We start from the raw sequence: 19670 nt of genomic DNA on the forward strand, positions 1-19670 counted from the left end.
TCTTTGCTCTGTCAATGGCAGTCAGTACTTTGGCTTACTACATATAATTTTCTAACAGTATTAGCCCAACCAGTGTGGACATAGCAGAGTGGTATTTATACCAGAGATGTCTGCACACAACTGAGTACTGATGCCCTGCCATGAGTTCTTCGGTATGGGTATAGTTCTACTATTTTGATAATAAACAAATAAACAAGGTTAGGTGAGGCATGCTTATTAGTTACTGGTTTGAAACAACATTTGGCCTTTTTGATCTCACTTTCGGCAGCTCGGAGTTTTTTCTCTATTAGCACTGTAAAAAAATAGTTGTAAAGAAGGGTGTACATGCCAGAAGAATACCAGTTTCAAAAAGCTTCAAGTTGGTCCTTATATTAACCTGCGCTGTTGGAAATGACTGCGGACTAAATAGTGGTCTCATGCTAATTGTCTGTACTTATAACAGACTTTCTCCAGCTTTTTCTATAGCTTTATACTTTCACACTGATCATGAATGAACAGTAGTACCTTTCAAAGGATTATTCCTTTGAAAACTAACCCAAATGAAATAAAAACAATTTAAGAACAAAAATAAGAATTTCATATACATAAGAATTAAAATAGAAGAAAACAAATTATCATTATGCCAAAATTTTGCTAGTTTCCTTTGCTTTAATTTTTCCTTTATTATGAACCTGGGTACACTTTATAAATTTCAACTTAAAGCTCTTTATAGAACTAGAACAAAAGGCCTATAGTATGTACTAAATCTTACAGTTTGAAAGGTTTATAAACTTTCAGAAAGTCTCCACATTCAGATCAGCCAGAAGAAACAGAGGCGCACACTGTGACCACGTTAGTGACACCCATGTAGAGTGGCAGGATAAAGAGCACCACCAAAACATGCAACCAGAAAATCTTGTTGCTATTTTCAAAATAATTGCAACTGAAACAAAAACATCACTTCAGATTTTTAAGTTTAATCAAGTTAAGAGGAGCCAATTTTATTTTAATCTACTTTAATTGTATAAGCCCTTTTGACTTCCCACAATTGTATCCTGGAGAGAGTCTACATGTAACACAACATTCAGTTAATCCTGGAGACAGTCTACATGTAACACAACATTCAGTTAATCCTGGAGAGAGTCTACATGTAACACAACATTCAGTTAATCCTGGAGAGAGTCTACATGTAACACAACATTCAGTTAATCCTGGAGAGAGTCTACATGTAACACAACATTCATTTATTTTCATACCTCTATGAAACTTCAAAAGGTAACTCTACAACGTGTTTAAGAGACCTATTTCCTATTTTTCATGATCGAAAACCTATTTACATTACTACTTTATAGAAAATTGGCATTATATGTAGTATTGTGTCTTAAGAAACTGACTGATATCAAAGAAAATGAATCTCAAAACTACTTTCTTTCTTTCTTTTTTTTTTTTGAGACAGAGTCTCACTTTGTTACCCTTGGTAGAGTGCCGTAGTGTCACAGCTCACAGCAACCTCCAACTCTTGGGCTTAGGTGATTCTCTTGCCTCAGCCTCCTGAGTAGCTGGGAATACAGGCACCCACCACAAGGCCCGGCTATTTTTTATTGCAGTTGTCACTGCTATTTTAGCTGGCTGGTGCCAGGTTTGAACCTGCCACCCTTGGTATATGGGGCTGGTGCCCTATCCACTGAGCCACAGGAGCCGCCCTCAAAAGTACTTTCATGTCTAGTTGGTATCTTTACTAGTTATTTCAATAGGCTTATTTAAAACCTGAAAACAAAGTTTTACTTATTGTTTTTTTTTTTCTTTTGCAGTTTTTGGCCGGGGCCCCATTTGAACCCGCCACCTCTGGTATATGGGGCCAGCGCCCTACTCCTTTGAACCACAGGCATTGCCCAACAAAGTTGTTTTAAAGAAAACTCAAATTATGCCTATTCAAAGGTTTGGGAACTCTGGATCTTCCTCTAAAATTTGCTATGTAATTTCCTTTAACAACACATTAGAATTTACTGAACATCTCTCTAGTAGGCACTATGTAGTTAACATCATATCCATTTTATCATTTTAATTTTATAATCTGTCTTGGGCAGAAATAGGCAACTGATGAATTCACTGGGTATAAAATTTACTAACGTATGTTACTCCGAAACAGAAATCGTATAAATTACAAATTTTGGATAATCATCATAATTGATCTTTCTGAAGCTAAAGAATATTCAGTGACATAAGAAAATGCTCAAGATGGAATTCTATGATAAAAAGTTAAACAACTAAGTCACACCCAACAATATCCTAAATAAATAAGAAAATACATATCTATTTAAATTTGTGCTTAGTTCTTTTGGATGGTAGAATTACCAGTAATTTTCCTGATTTTACAAAATAAACAATATTTTATAATCAGAAACCTCCTTCCAATTAAGTGTTACTCTAAAATATCAAATTCTGGTTACTGAATACATGTGATTTAAAACCAAATTTAGTGTGAATGGAATCTATTGTGTTCTTTTGAAATTTTAATATATTTTGGTATAAGCTATTGTACAATGAAAACTTCATTTGGCAAATATTACATTTACTCTCCTCAATTCTTTTATAACTCATCTTAGCTTTCTTTAATTTTTTTTCTTTTTCTTTTTTTAAGAAGATACAGTCTCATGGCTGGGTGCGGTGGCTCATGCCCGTTATCCTAGTGCTCTGAGAAGCTGAGGTGGGTGGATTGAGTGAACTCAGGAGTTTGAGACCAGCCTTTGCAAGAGTGAGACCCTGTCTCTACCAAAAATAGAAAAACCCCAGCCAAGTGTTGTGGCGAGTTCCTGTAGTCCCAGCTACTCAGGAAGCTAAGGGAGAAGGATTGCTTGAGCCCAAGAGTTTGAGGTTGCTGTGAGCTATGATGACATCATGACACTCAAGCCCAGAGTGGCAAAGTGAGACTCTGCCTTAAAAAAACAAAAACAAAAACTCACCAATCCAGGAATGGATTAACAAGCTGTGGTATACGTATATCATGGGATACTATTTAGCTACTAAAAAGGATGTAGACTTTACGTCTTTTGTATTAACCTGGATCGAATTGGAACACATTTTGCTTAGTAAAGCATCACAACAATGGAGAAGCAAGAATCCAATGTACTGGGCCCGCCAAACAACAATGACAACTACAACCAAAAAATTCCTGGGCATTGTGGCAGGTGCCTGTAGTCCCAGCTACTTGGGACACTGAGGCAAGAGAATCGCTTAAGCCCAGGAGTTGGAGGTTGCTGTGAGCTGTGACGCCATGCACTCTGTTCAGGGTGACAGCTTGAGACTCTGTCTCAAAAAAAAAAAAAAAAATTACAAATTAACTTTGTATTTGTGAGGTAGGGGACAGCTTGAGGCTCTGTCTCAAAAAAAAAAAAAAAAAGAATCCAATGTACTCAATTCTAATATGAAGGCAGTACATGATCTAATACAAGGTGGGGAGTAGGGGAATGAGGGATGGGAGAGAGGAAGAGGGAGGGAGATGAGGGTCATGGTGTATGGCACACCTCTTGGGGGTGAGACACAATTATAAGCGGGACTTTACCTAACCATCACAGTAAGTGTAACCTAATTTTTTGGTTACACTCAATGAATCCCAAAACAAAACAAACAAACAAAACAACAAAAAACAAATAAAGAGATGCAGTCTCGCAATGTTGGTCAGCTTGAACTACAGCCTATTCACATGAACATAGTGTGCTATAGCCTCAAACTTGTGGGCTCAAGTGATCCTCCTGTCTTAGCCTCTCTTGTAGATGAGATTACAGGTGCACACCACTGTGCCAGGCTCCATTGCTTCAACCTCAAATGTAAAGAATTAAATATAGATTCTCTCAAAGGCTATATTGTTTTTGTTTTTAATCTCAGAGAGAGTAAAAGCCGTTGCCTTCTTTACAAATACTGATAGAGAAATCAAATGTGGACTTTTCAAACTTCAAAAATGTGTCAGATCCTAAACTGAACTTTTTTTGAGCTACCAGTTGTGTGTATGCAGTAGGCGCTCAATGAAAGTTGTTGAATGAATAGGTAAAGAAATGCATGCATGTCTTCTTTGGATATCTAGATTCACTTTCCCTTCACTCAGTTTAGATGACCGGAGAAGCACTTCCTCAAAATAACCCTCTGGCTCACCATGAGAAGAATGCCTGGCACCAGCTGGCAGGAGATATTAATAGTGTGCCCATTAGGCTCTTGTTCAAGGCACACAGATAGCTCAGTGATAGAATCTTTAGAGATATTTGGACAGTTAAGATTATTTGGAATATGAATCAGTGTAGTTCCTTAAATCTTGAGTCTAAATATTAAAAATCTTTGTTTTAAAAATATTATTTAAAAAATGGTAAGATGTAATAGTAATAACTGCTTTCAATTTCAGAGGAACTCAGAATTTGGGGCTAAAGAAAGCAAGCTTATAAAAATTCTTTTCTTTTTTTCTAATAACAAAGATTCTTTTGAAGAGTTTAGATGCTAAAATAGAGAAGAGAATGGACTTTTCCCATTCAGCTTCAATTTTAAGTATTTTACCTAACATTCATCATTGACAAAAAAGTCTCTTAATCAGATATGTTTCTATTCCTCCCTCCCACTTTAGACTCAAAAACAGGTATCTTGAAAGTTACAAAATATTCTAGGTTACCCATAGTGACTTTTTGAGGGACTGGAAATAAGACAGAACTACAGCTAATTTCCCAAATAATATATAATTTAAAATACCTGAGTTTTCACCAGAGAAAATTAACCAGTCCAGTGATAGAATAATACTTTCATCTAGCCTTGATCTAAATTGGGCGTATATTTACTTTAACTAGTAACCAGTCCTAAGCATCCTTTTCTTATTTCCTATAAAGTAGCTAATTATCGTATATCATAAAAACATGTTATTCTTTCATCCTTCAAAGTAACTACAGAAGTACTGGAGTTAAGATGGAATGCTTTTCTTACTTGATGTGTAATGTCTCTAAATGTCTAAATCAATTCAAATAGGAACAAGCAGCTTTGATTTCCTAAATACTCAGTTGAAAAAACAATTCTACTAAGAATCATGCACAGAGCTAGGTAGAAACAGTGGAGAATAAACAAGAATAAGATGTAGTTGCTGAGGCTCAGCACCTGTGGCTCAAGTGGCTAAGGTGCCAGCCACATACAACTGAGCTGGTGAGTTCAAATCCAGCCTGGGCCCGCTAAACAACAATGGTGGCTGCAAACAAGAAATAGCTGGGTGTTGTGGCAGGTGCCTGTAGTCCCAGCTACTTGGGAGGCTGAGGCAAGAGAATCGCTTGAGCCCAGGAGTGGAAGGTTGCTGTGAGTTGTGATGCCACCGCACTCTACCCAGGGCAACAGCTTGAGGCTCTGTCTCAAAAAAAAAAAGATGTAGTTGCTGACCTTGATGAATTTTTCATCTAGTTGGAGAAATTACACAGGAAATAACAGCTAATGAGGTAAGAGATATGCTCTGCTGTGAGGTTTGGAAAATAGATGTTTACAGGCAGACATATATTTACACCTATTTTGGGTACAGAGGAATATAAGGCTAGAGAGGTAGGGCCACATTATGGAGAGGTTTGGAATTCTGACAGAAACATTCAGATTTGATGTGGTAGTGAATGGGGGCAGTGAGATGCTTTGTAAAATAGGATGAATTTGGGTGTGAGAGAAGAGTTAGTTTAAAAACCAGGCAAGTCGGCTCGGCGCCTGTGGCTCAAGTTGCTAAGGCGCCAGCCACAGACACCTGAGCTGGTGGGTTCGAATCCAGCCCGGGCCTGCCAAACAACAATGACAGCTGCAACCAAAGAATAGCCGGGTGTTGTGGCGGGTGCCTGTAGTCCCAGCTACTTGGGAGGCGGAGACAGGAGACTCACTTGAGCCTAGGAGTTTGAGGTTGCTGTGAGCTATGATGCCACGGCACTCTACCCAGGGCAATAGCTTGAGGCTCTGTCTCAAAAAACAAATAAACAAACAAAAAACCCAGGCAAGTCAGCTAGAAAACTGATTAATATAGGTATGCTTTCTTGTTAGCAGGCAGTTAGTTGTCCCTTGTCTTCTAGGAGGGATTGGTTTCAGGACACTGCTACCTTGCCCCTACACCACCACCTTAATGATATCAAAATCCTTGAATGCTCAAGTCCCTTGTGTAAAATTTATGTAGTTTCCTCATATATCCTAGGCACATTCTCCCACATACGAGGTCTGATAATTAAGTCTACAAACTTGGCACTGCGCACTTACATTGGAATCACTGTATAAACTACTAGTAAGGTTTCATAGTCTTGGTATGTTAGTGCTCACAGCTGTGGTCATGCCAATGTGTGGCAGTGTCTTGCCGAGTCCAGTTCATGATTGTTTTTGGATGTTTTTATGTGCCGTTGAGAGAACATTGGAGTTTGAATTACAGCAACAAAGATCTGTAAATTTCTTATTAAACTTGGCAAGAATTGAAGTGAAATTGGAGACACATTAGTCCAAGTTTGTGGGGATAATGCACGAAGACAATGGCAGTATACAAATGGATTAAATGTTTTTCTGAGGGGAGAGAAAGCATCGCTCATCAAGAGAGGTCAGGGAGGCCAGCATCAAGCAGAACTGATAAAAACATTCCAAACTTCAATGAATTGTGCACCAAAATTGTCGGCTGACTGTGAGAAGCACAGCAGACCAAGTAAACATTGGTAGAGAAAAAGGAAAATCTTAGCCAACAACTCAAAGCTCTTGCATCATGACAATGTACCAGCTCACACTGCACTGTCTGTGAGGGGGTTTTTAGCCAGTAAACAAATAACTGTATTAGAACACACTCCTACTCACCTAATCTGGCCCCCAATGACTTCTTTCTTTCCCAAAGATAAAGGAAATATTGAAAGGAAGATATTTTGATGACATTTGGGACATCAAGAGTAATATAAAGATAGCTCTGATGGCCATTCCAGAAAAAGAGTTCCCAAATTGCTTTGAAGAGTGGACTAGGTGTTAGCATCAGTGCATGGCTTCCCACGGGGAGGACTTCGAAGGTGACTGTAGTGACAGTCAGCAGTGAGGTATGTAGCACTTTTCTAGGATGAGTTAATGAACTTAATTTTCTTTTTTTTCTTTTGTACGAAAGGTTTTTATTGGCGAGGGAGGGATGCTGCAGAGCAGCACCGAGGAGGAGAGAAAAGGAGAGAGAGAGGGGAGAAAAGAGAGAGAGAGGAAAGGGAGAGGGGGAGAGAGGTGAGACTGAGAGAGACAGAGAGAGAGAAAGAGAAAGAGAGAAGAGAGAGGAGGGGAGAGAGGGGAGAGAGAATGAACTTAATTTTCTAGTTCTTGATCCTAGTACTTTATATTACTTATAATATACCTAACATAACTATTATATGAATAGTTGTTATACCATATTAATTAGGGAATAATGACAAGAGAAAATAATCTACATATGTTCAGGATAGTTGTATCCATTAATTTCTTTTTAAAAATATTTTTATTCTGTGGTTCTACAGATGCAGAACCCACATATATGGAAGTCCGACTGAACTTTCTTTTTTTGGAAACAGGATCTTGCTCTGTCACCTTGGCTACAGTGCATTAGCATCTTCAAAACTCACTGCAAACTCCAACTCCTTGGCTCAAGCACTACTTCTTCCTCTGTCTCCTGAGTAGGTGGGACTACAGGTGTGTACAACCATGCCTGGATGATTTTTCTATTTTTTTTATTTTTTTTTATTTTGTAGAAATGGGATCTTCCTCTTGCTTAGGCTGGTCTTGAACCCCAGACCTCAAGCAGTCCTCCCACCTAGGATTATAGTCATGAGCCACCATGCCCAGCCTGACTGTACTTTTAAATAATATCTCGTATGATAACTAGTGAATTTTCCAAAATTTTTTTTTTGGTATTCATAAAGCCTTTTATAGTTTCAGTCACAATATTTGGTATTGTTGCAGGAAGACAAGGCCCAACGGAGAGAAAGAGTACCCAAACACCACGTTTATAAGAGGAAGGGCTTTATTCACCAGCCGGGAGCTTATGGCATGGAAGAATTCCAAATGGCCACGCTCCCCGACTGCCTTGGTCTTTCCCTTTTTATTGACAGTCAAAAAGTTCCACCCCACAGGTACCCTTCTCATTGGCCAGTTTGAATCAAGCTGGAGATGCTATTCCCACCCCTACAGAACTATAGGATTGCACAGAACTTGGAAATTTGCAAGTTTCAGGAAGTTAAGTTTACAAATTCCCAAGAGCTGAGTCACCGTGGAGAGGACCCTGCATGTATGACCTTGTGGTCTCCTTGAGAAGACCTGTTCTTCTAGACCTCACCCTTCTTGGCTATCCTCTCTCAGTATATGCCATTTCCATACCACTCTCTCTAACGTGAATATCAAGGAATGTAGGCAGATGAATAAAAACAGGAGAAAGAGAAAAAGAAGCATAATTAATTTTAACCTGAAAATTGTTGATACAAAGCATTTGTAACTCATCTGAAATTAATGTGAAAACAGAATGAAAATGGCATCTTTATCACTAAATCTAATTCTATGAAAATGCTAATGGATACTTCTACTGACCATTAAACTCATTTAAATATGCATGAAATATTATTCTTTACAGTGTTTTATTTTGTTAGCAACTGAATATTTATGCATACCAAGAAAAGGTTTACTTTACTTTGTCATTCAACTTAGCACATTATCAAAAAGCACAATGTAATTACATTTAGCTTGAGTAGATAAGTAAAACAAATATGTATTGATTTTACCTTTGTTTTAGTCGTCTTTTGGCTGTTGTGGGAACATTAGCACCATACCCATAGGAAAAAAGAACCCTTTCAGCTTCATCTTCATTTTCAACTAGAAAATATTAAAATGTATAATGTGAAACATCTTGTTTCCTTAAAAAACATGGCAAAGTGAAAAAAAGAGGTTATAATAATGCATTAGGGAGCATAAGAACATAAAAAAGGGCTAATGTGTAATTTCAAAGAGCCCATTTGTAAGGAGATTCCTTTCTTTCACTGCCACCTTTTCTTGGCTTTTATTCATTCACTAGCACATGTGCAACTGACACACCTGACTTTTAGAAAAATGTGGGAAGCACACCTGCACAGAATGACATCTCTGTGTATTTTGAATAGCATTAAGCTAGCTATGTGAAGAGAGTCCAGGAGTAGCTTGTTAGCATGCATGTTTTTAACCCAGGCATTAGGGCCACCCAGAGGCTCATGCCTGTAATCCCAGCACTCTGGGAGGCCGAGGAGAGTGGATTGCCTGAGCTCACGAGTTTAAGACCAGCCTGAGCCCGAGTGAGACCTCATCTCTAAAAACAGCCTGGCATTGTGGCAGGTGCTTGTAGTCCCAGCTGCTTGGGAGGCTGAGGCAAGAGAATTGCTTGAGCCCAAGAGTTTGAGGTTGCTGTGAGCTGTGATGCCACAGCACTCTACCAAGGGTGACACTGTGAGACTCTGTCTCAAAAAAATGAAACAAACATACAAAAAACCCCCAGATATCTAAAGCAAGAAACATTCCTGGTGTGGCTAGGCACTGTGGCTCACACCTGTAATCCTTATACTCTGGGAGGCCAATGCAGGTGGATTGCTTGAGTTCAGGAATTGGAGACCAGCCCGAGCAAGAAACATTTGTAAAAATAGCCAGGCATTGTGGCGTGCATCTGTAGTCCCAGATACTCAGGAGGCTGAGGGAAGAGGATCATTTGAGCCCAAGAATTTGAAGTTGTGAGCTATGATGCCACATACTCTACCTAGGGCTGCAAAGTGATGTCTCAAAATAAAAAAAAACAAACCAAACAGAAAGAAACACTCCTAGCTGAGCACATTCTATAAACTTCTCTCTTGATTTTATTTAATACTTCATTCTATTTTAAAATATTAAAGGGGTAGAAACATAATTATTCTTATTATTTTTTTCGAGACAGTCTCACTCTCTTGCCCTACATAGAGTGCCCTGGCATCATAGCTTACAGTAATGTAAAATTGAATTCTTTTGCTTGAGCAATCCTTTTACCTCAACCTCCCACGTAGCTGGGACTATAGGTGCTTGCCAGAATGCCTGACTAGTTATTTTATTTTATTTTTTCAGTAGAGATGGGGTCTCACTCTTGCTTAGGCTGGACTGAACTCCTGATGTCAAGCAATCGACCTGCATCAGCCTCCCAGTTTGCTAAGATTACAGGCGTGAGCCACTACCCATAGCCCTGAAACATTATTTCTTAAAGTATATCCTTGCTTGGATTTATTCCATCCATTTTTGAAAGGTGTAAAGGATTGTATCATATGACATGCTAAGTTGTCCTGTTTAAATGCACAATAATATACATATGTTGTGTTATTCTGAAAGACTCAAAGGCTTTTTTTTTTTTTTGTATGTCTATATTCACTATAGCTTAATTCACAATAGCCAGAAGGTGGAAACAACCCAAGTGTAACACAGTGGGTGAATGGAAAAACAAAATGTGGTTTATCCTTTTAAGGGAATACTATTCACTTTAAAAGGAAGTTCTAACACATACTACAACATGGATAATGTTGAGGATGTTATGCTAAGTAAAATAATTCAGTCATGAATGCACAAATACTATGTGATTGGAGGAGGGGACAGGGAGAAGGAGGCAGGAGGATGGGGGGCAGAGAACGAAGAAAGAGGAGGAGGAGCTTCAACAGTGGGCCTTCTCTGCCCTGCCAGATTGGTGGCCTCAAGACCTCCTCTGGCTGTGGGCCACGTTCTTGCTGCAGTTCCTGCGACTGACAGGGGCAGCTCAAGAGGGTCCCACAAACTGGCTGGGTATATAGTAATGTTGAGGCACCAGACTCAAAGGCTTTTTGATGAAATATTGAAGTTGGACAATTAAGTTGACAAACTCATCCTAGAAAAAGTGCCACATATCTCATTGTTGAATATCACTATGGTCACCTTCAAAATACTCCCCTTGGGAAGCTGCGCACTAATGCCTGTGCCTAGTCCACTCTTCAAAGTAATTTTGGAGCTCTTTTTCTGGAATGGCCATCAGAGCTGCCACTGTCCATAGCCTGACAATTAAGTTTGTGAACTCATCCTATAAAAGTACTTTGAAGGGTGGACTAGGCACTGGAATTGGTGCATAGGTTCCCAAGGGAAGTACTCTGAAGGTGACCATAGTGATAATCAGCAATGAGGTAGGTAGCATATTTTCTAAGATGAGTTCGACAACTTCATTGTCTAACCTCGTATGCTATGTCAGATGACAAATAATAACATATCAATTTCATCAATTCTCTTCTTGATAAAAGAGATGACTATTTTTAACCATGACAGATATTTATTATTTTATCAGAATAACTTTATTTTAACTTACAATAAAATTACGCACTATGTAGGCTAACTGTAAAGGAAATGCACAGTCCTATGCATATAATAAAAGCTTTATTATTTTTAATTCTAAATAAATTCAGAGAAAATAATTTACTTCTAAATTCACACCACTTTCCAAAAAGAATTTTAATTAATAGATTAACTAATAAGTCACGTGTAATGACATTTTACTGCAAATTGGAATTAAAAGATATTTCATTAATCCTAGCACTATGGGAGGCCAAGGCAGGCAGATTGCTTGAGCTCAGGAGTTCAAGACCAACCCGAGTGAGAGCAAGACCCCGTCTCAAAAAAAAAAAAAAAGAAATAAAAAATAGCTGGGCATTGTAGCGGGCGCCTGTATTCCCAGCTACTCTGGAGTCTAAAGCTATCTAAAGATCACTTAAGCCCAAGAATTTGAGGCTGGGGCAGCGCCTGTGGCTCAGTGAGTAGGGTGCCAGCCCCATATGCCGAGGGTGGTGGGTTCAAACCCAGCCCCGGCCAAACTGCAACAACAAAAAAATAGCCGGGCATTGTGGCGGGTGCCTGTAGTCCAGCTGCTCGGGAGGCTGAGGCAAGAGAATCAAATAAGCCCAAGAGCTGGAGGTTGCTGTGAGCCGTGTGATGCCACGGCACTCTACCGAGGGCAGTAAAGTGAGACTCTGTCTCTACAAAAAAAAAAAAAAAAAAAAAAGAATTTGAGGCTGCTGTGAGCTATGATGCCACAGAACTCTACCGAGGATTACAAAGTGAGACTGTCTCAAAAACAAAAACAAAACCAGATATTTCATCAAAGGCCATAAAAACTAAAGTTTTAGTAGCTCAAATTAAAGCAGCCAATTGTTTTTTGGCAACCATTACTTAGTGTTAAAAAGAGAAACTTACTTTCAGGGCTATTTCAGATTTTAAAAAGCCATGTATTTTTCTTTCTTTTTTTTTGTGATTTTTGGCCGGGGCTGGGTTTGAACCCGCCACCTCCACCATATGGGACTGGCACCCTACTCCTTGAGCCACAGGCGCCGCCCTTAAAAAAAGCCATGTATTTTATACCCATAAATGAAGCTTGACTAATTACATTCCTATCAACATAATATGCACACATTCAGTGATTGGTTCTTCTGCAGTAAAGATTTTAGAAATATTCATAACCTTTTTCCTTTAATTTTGCCCCCATTTTTATCGTGAACTGGGATCAGCTTTTCAGAGGTAGGATTATGAATCATGAAAGACATATGGAAGAGATGATACATGCTGTTATCAGCTATCAGATAAATCTAGATTTCAGAAGAGTCTCCAATTCAGCTCTACCAGAACTGCAGCTAACATTTACATATATATTTGACTTGTTTCTCTTAAATACTAGTTCTAAATACAGAAAAAAGAGTGGTACATGTAGTTAACATCTCAGCAACTGTTCAGTTAGATACTGATGGACATGCTAAATCTGAATTTAATATTCAATGGATTAATAACTCGTAAAGTAACTACCCTAGAGGGATTTAATTATAGACATGATGTACCACTTAACACAGTAACTGCTACTATGGACATGTGAACAACGTGCCTTAGAAGCAGAGCAGGGTATAGAGCAGTGATTTTCAACTGGTGTGTCATGAGAAGATTTTAGGTGTGCTACAGAAATTTGTAAAGATTATTAATTAAATTATTTTTGAAGGAAGTTCAAAGCACAGTAAATAAATTCCTTTTTTTACTTGTTTTGATCAACATAATTTAAGTATGCCATGGAAGTTTAACTAATAGGTTTAAGTGTGCCGTGAGATAAAAAAGGTTGAAAAACACTGGTATAGAGCAACTATATCTGAGTGCCATTATTTCTCAGGCGAAGAGGCAAAAGGAAGGTATGTGGAGATTGACTTTCTAACAGAAGGTGCAAGAGGGTACTGCCTGAGACATAAACTTATAAGATATGTGAAGTTTTACTATTTATGAGAAAAGTGGTATATTGGTTTGGAGAACAGTGGTTGTAGAAGGTATGTTCAGTTACAATAGTGAATGGAACTAAAGTTTGCTGGGCTAAAAAGTTTGAATTTTACTTTACAGTCAATATGAAACTAATAGAGATTAATAAAGGAAGGTGACATGACCAATGGATTATTGTTGATGTTGATATTACAGGAAAAAAGATTCTAATGATAGGAAAAAGGATGGCTTAGTCTACATTGCATAGAGAATTCCTAGAAAGTTATAGCAATAATCCAGTTGAGAGATAGTACACAACAGCAAGGGAGAAAGGAACCTGGATTCCAGACAATTGAGCAGGTGTAGGGGTGAGATGAGGCACTGTGGATAGAATAAAGAATCAATGTTGACAAAAGCTCCCTATGATAATTAGATAAAACTTGAACTTTATTAAGAGATTAAGACTACCATTGCTCCTAGGTATTCATGGAGAATTGGTTCTAGGACCCCCACAGATACCAAAATCTACAGATATTCAAGTTCCTTATGTAAAATGATGTGATAATTGTATATAACCTATGCATATCTTCTCCAATGCTTTAAATCATCTCAAGATTACTTATAACACCTAATACAATGCAATACTATGTAAATAGTTATACTATTTTGTTTTAAAAATGTGTATTATTCGTTATTATATTGTTATTTCTATTTTTTCCTGAATATTTTCAATTTTCAGTTGATTAAATCTGGGGATGCAGAGCCTAAGGCTACAGAGAGCAACTGTACAGGAAAATTAGTAAGTTTTGGAGAGGAAGTGGAAATGCGAATAATGTTAAATTTCCCATGACTCTGCCCAGACCTGTGGGAATTCCTAGACTATAGACTGTAATTGAAATTGTGGAAAGGGATAAGATTAACCAGAAAGTAGGTAAGTAAGCAAGAATTAAAAAGGATAAGAGAAAAAACCATGGGGAACCATAGTCAAGTTAGATACCCCATTTCCCCGAAAATAAGACCTACTTACAGGAACGATAAGACGTCCCCTGAAAATAAGACCTAGTGCATCTTTGGGAGCACACCTTGAAATATGACACTGTCTTATTTTCGGGGAAACAGCGTAATAGTAAAGCTAGGGAGAAGAAGAGATAACAAAAGTGATGGAGAAGCAGCAAGGCAGGTGATTAAAGAAGTAAAGAGAGTTTTGAGAAATGTGACATGCCTAGAGAAATTACCAGTGGGATGAGGATAGGTAGCAGGTGCCTGAATTTAACAACTAGAAATCCGGTTCTAAAAAAAGGTTTTTGAATTTATTTAGCTTTTAAGTACTACTTGTACTTTCTACAACTTAATGGGATCTTTGAAAACCAAACTCCTCAAATATCCAAATAATATACTAATTTGATTATAGAAATTCAAGTGTAAATAGGACATATTATAATTTGCTATGGTTGCATATTCAATAAATGAAGCCTAAGCATCTTCACATCAGCTGGAATTAGAAGAATTAGATGGTAAATTTTTGAAAATTGTACACACTATAGCATTAAAAGTAAATTTGTATTTACATCTTTGAAATTTTGGTTAATCACTAAGTATTCATTAAACAAGGATAGGATATTCTAATTTCCAACGTTAACTAATAGAGAGGAACTAGTTATTGATTGTCCAGTACAAGTAAATATATTTTATGTGAAGATGGTTTCATCTGGTTTAGAGTATAGCAAAAATGTTTTTATTTTTTTTGAAATATTTAGGCTGAGTGCAGAGGCTCACCCCTATAATCCTAGCACTCTGGGAAGGTGAGGCGGGTAGATTGCTTGAGCTGAGGAGTTTGAGATTGCTGTAAGCTATGATGCCACAGTATTCTAGCCTGGGGCAACAGTGAGACCCTGTCTCAAAGAAAAACCATATACATGTGGAAACAATGAAAGAATTTTACTGTATATACCCATACACCCAATATCTAGATTTTTTTTTTAAAACACCGTTCTGTATTTACCTCACATCTACCCATTCCTATAACTACCCATGCATCCATCTTATTTTTTTATGCATTTCAAAGAAAGCTGCAGATATCTTTACATTTTACCCTTCAATAGTTCAATATGCAGATCATCAATTGTAGGTCAGTATTTATAATCAGTTCTTTTTTAAAAAATAAAATTTACATATGGCAAAAGTTAAAATCTCAAAGTCTACCATTCAGTAAGTTTTGAAATGTATAAAAGTTTTGCAATGTACACACAGTGGGGAACACAAACCTTATCAAGATATATAGAACTTCTTACAACCTAGAAAGTTTCCTTATGTATATTTCTCCAGTTAATTCTTGGTGACAACCACCCTTACAGACAACCACTCATCTGATAGAACTTTATGTAAATTTAATTGTATAGTAGAAGCTTTTTTTTTTTTTGTCCCCCTGGGTCCTGGATAGAGAGCCCTGGGGTCAGAGCTCACAGTAAGCTCAAACTATCCACTTCTCTCAGCCTCCCAAGTAGCTGGGACTACAGGTGCCTGCCACAATGTCTGGCTAGTTTTTCTATTTTTAGTAAAGATGGGGTTTCACTCTTGCTCAGGCTGGTCATAGAAAGCCTTTTAGGGAAAGGCTTCTTATACTAAGTATGATGTTTTTCTTTTTTTTTTTTTTGTAGAGACAGAGTCTTACTTTATGGCCCTCGGTAGAGTGCCGTGGCATCACACAGCTCACAGCAACCTCCAAGTATGATGTTTTTCAAATTCATCCTTGTTGTTTAGTCAATTGTTCCTTTTTTTGTAAAGTAGTTTTCTACTGTATGAACATATGATGGTTTGTTTAACCATTTTCTTATAAGATAAACACCTGGGTTATTGCCAGTTTTTCCTATTACAAACAAAGCTTCCGTGAACATTCTAGTAGAAATTTGTTTTAATTTTTTTTATTTTTTGCAGTTTTTGGCCTGGGCTGGGTTTGCCCGCCACCTCCGGCATATGGGGCCTGAGTCCTACTCCTTTGAGTCACAGGCGTTGCCCCTCTAGTAGAAATATTTTAATGTGCAAATGCTTTCTTTTCTCTTAGGTAAGTAAATGGAATGGAACTGCTAGATGATTGATAAGGCTGTTTGATTATCTTCTATGAAATGGCTAGTTGCTTTTACATTTGCACCAACATCCGGTATAGCCAGTCTTTCTAATTTTAGTCACTCTGGTGGGTGTGTTATGGTATCCCATTAAGCTGTTTTCTTTTAAGACAGGGTCTCACTCTACTGGCCAAGCTGGAGTACAATGGCATCATCATAGCTCACTGCACCTGATAGATTCAACTTGTACTTGCATTGTGCTCCATATAACTGGGTAAATGAGGTGAAAGCTATGTTGATTAGTAGGTTGTAAGCACTCCAATTTGTACAAATAATCAACACATCAAATCCCATAATGGCATAAATGTATTTATGATCTATGTACAAATGACTTAATAAAAAACAAATAAACAAAAAATCAGACATTTCATATTTAAAAAATAAATCATAGCTCACTGTAGCCTCAAACTCCTGGTTCAAGCAATCCTGCCTCAGCTTCTCCAGTAGTTAGAACTACAGGCCTGAGCAAATATGCCCATGTAATATTTTTATTTTTTGTAGAAATGGAGTCTCCATATTGCCTAGGCTGGTCTCAAATCCCTGGCCACAAGTGATCCTCATGCCTTGGGCTTCCAAAATGTCACTGGGGTTTTAATCTACACTTCCATTAGGACTAATAACACTGAATACTTTCATTGAACTTCTGGCCATTCACATATCTTCACATAACTTCCTAAAGTGTCTGCTCAAATCTTTGGTCATATTTTAAATAGGACTATTTTCTTTTCATCCTTGAGTTATATGAGTTCTTTATATATTCTGATGTATTAATTTCCTATTGCTGGGGCCAGGTGGGGTGGCTCACGCCTGTAATCCCAGATTTTGTGCCCAGATCAGCCTAGGTAACATAGTGAGACCCCTGTCTTTGCAAAAAAGTAAAAAATAGATCAGCCAGATATACTGGCTCACACTTGAAGTCCTAGCTATTGAGAGGCTAAGGCAAGAGGCTGCAGTGAGACATGATCATGCCATTGCATCCCAGCCTAGGAAACATAGCACGGTTCCATCTCTTAAAAAAAGTTTTTCCTGGCTCGGCGCCCATAGCTCAGAGGTTAGGGCACGGGCCACATGCACCGGGGCTGGTGGGTTCAAACCTGGCCAGGGCCTGCTAAAACAACAGTGACAATAATAACAAAAAAATAGCCAGGCATTGTGGTGGGTGCCTGTAGTCCCAGCTACTTGGGAGGTTGAGGCAAGAGAATTGCTTTAGCCCAAGAGTTTGAGGTTGCTGTGAGCTGTGACACCACAGCACTCTACCAAGGGGGACATAGTGAGACTCTGTTTTGGGGGGAAAAAAAATTTTTTTTCCTATTGTTGCTATAATAGATTGCTAGCCTTTATGGCTTAAAACAATACAAATTTATTATCTTTCATTTCTAGAAATCATAAATCCAAAAATTAGTTACAGTAGGCTCAAGTCAAGGGTTAGCAGGAATAGTTTGGTCAAGAGGCTGTAAGCTATTTCTTTGCCTTTTCCAGCTTCTAGAGGCTGATTTCTAAGATAAAATATTCACAGGTTTCAGAGATTAGAATCTGAACATTTTTCTCAGGATAATTTTCACCTAGCACATTTGGATACCAGTTTTTGTCTAATCTGTATTTGGTGAGTATTTTCTTATTTTGGATACTATTTCTTTGTCAGATATAAAACTGCCTTTACTGGGTGGCGCCTGTGGCTCAGTTGGTAAGGCGCCAGCCCCATATACCGAGGGTGGCGGGTTCAAACCCGGCCCCGGCCAAACTGCAACCAAAAGATAGCTGGGTGTTGTGGCGGGCGCCTGTAGTCCCAGCTACTCGGGAGGCTGAGGCAAGAGAATCGCTTAGGCCCAGGAGTTGGAGGTTGCTGTGAGCTGTGTGAGGCCACGGCACTCTACCGAGGGCCATAAAGTGAGACTCTGTCTCTACAAAAAAAAAAAAAACTGCCTTTACTTTTTCTGAGTTCATGGCTTGGCTATTCGTTTCTTTCTTTTTTTTTTTAAGTTTTTGGTTGGGGCCGGGTTTGAACCCACTACCTCCATTATATGGGGCCAGCGCCCTACTCATTGAGCCACAGGTGCTGCCCCTTGGCTATTCATTTCTTAATGGTATATGGAGGCAGCTTTGCTGCCTTTGTTAAAAATCTTTTAAATATGGATGTTTCTGTGTTCTACAGTCTTTTTTGTTGCTGTACTTGTCTTTCCATAAGCCTGTACCATGCTAGCTTGACACTGCAGCTCTATACTAAGGCTTGAAGTAAGGCAGGGTAAGTCTTCCAACCTTGTTCTTTTTTTTAAAAGAGATAGTGTTTTGCTATATTGCTCAGGCTAAAGTGCAGTGGTTCATCATAGGTGTGATTATAGCACATTACAGATTTGAACTCCTAGGCTCAAGGGATCCTCCTGCCTCAGCCTCCCAAGTAGTTAGGACTATAGTATGCATCATCGTGCCTGGTTGGTTAAAAAAAAAAAAATTTTTTTTTTTTTTTTAAAGATGGGGTCTTGCTATGTTGCTCAGGCTGGTCTTGAACTACTGGCCTCAAATGATTCTCCTACCTTGCCCTCCCAAAGTGCTGAAGTACAGGTTTGAGCCAACACACCTAGCATCTATTAAATTTCTGTTCTTCATTCAAGACTCATTCCACTGTCATCTCCCCTCTTATATACTCCTCACCTCAAGGGTGGAATTAATTCATGAGCTCTTCTGTGTTTTGACATAGAACTGTATATCTACTGTTCATAGCACTTATCTTGCTACTTCCATTATGTGTTAATATGTTTGTTTCTCCCAGTACAGTAGACTAGAAACCTCTCTGAGTCAAGAACTATTTGCGAGAACTCCATATCTCCTGTTCCTGGAAGATGTAAATACTTAATAATTGTTGAATGAGTGAATTAAATAAAAAGATAAATCTATCATATTTAACCTATTTCTTTTTTGACTGTAACTGTTAAGAATAAGACAAACTAATATTTAAAATGCAGAATATTCTTTAAAAAATGGTTACCAATTAGATTTTAAGGAGATATACCGAAGTAGTTTTAGAAACAATGCCACGTTTCTTTTGTAGCCAGAAAAAAACAGTTGTGTGTGTGCGGTGAGGGGCACTTACTTTCTGCAGTTTGCATTATTATTTCATCAAGTTCTTTCTCCAGTTTCTCATAAATGTCTAGCCTTGCTTGATGCTCAGAGTTCTGTGCTTGAAGTTCAGTAATGCGTTTTTCAGAAGAGGCTTGGAGACTATAAAATTCTTTAGTTAAAACCTAATCGTGAAAAGACAGGTTAACAGTTAAGACAAAAACATGAGAAAAAGTCATACTACATTTATGTCTTTTCTCTTTTTAATTA

The 19670-nt window shown here is 38.2% G+C and overlaps 1 protein-coding gene across 3 annotated transcripts in view; it reads right to left on the reverse strand.

Moving 5' to 3' along the window:
- Window positions 1-19670, reverse strand: part of PIBF1 (progesterone immunomodulatory binding factor 1) — a 272823-nt gene that overhangs the window by 112276 nt on the left and 140877 nt on the right. For all 3 annotated transcript variants that reach the window (XM_053563838.1, XM_053563840.1, XM_053563839.1), the window contains 2 exons: window positions 19435-19585; window positions 8721-8811 (listed from right to left, as the gene is read on the reverse strand). In XM_053563838.1, the coding sequence (XP_053419813.1) occupies window positions 8721-8811; window positions 19435-19585 (242 nt within the window). The remainder of the gene's footprint in view (window positions 1-8720; window positions 8812-19434; window positions 19586-19670) is intronic.

The sequence above is a fragment of the Nycticebus coucang genome, chromosome 15 (assembly GCF_027406575.1).
Source record: "Nycticebus coucang isolate mNycCou1 chromosome 15, mNycCou1.pri, whole genome shotgun sequence".
In the NCBI taxonomy this organism is placed as follows: domain Eukaryota; kingdom Metazoa; phylum Chordata; class Mammalia; order Primates; family Lorisidae; genus Nycticebus; species Nycticebus coucang.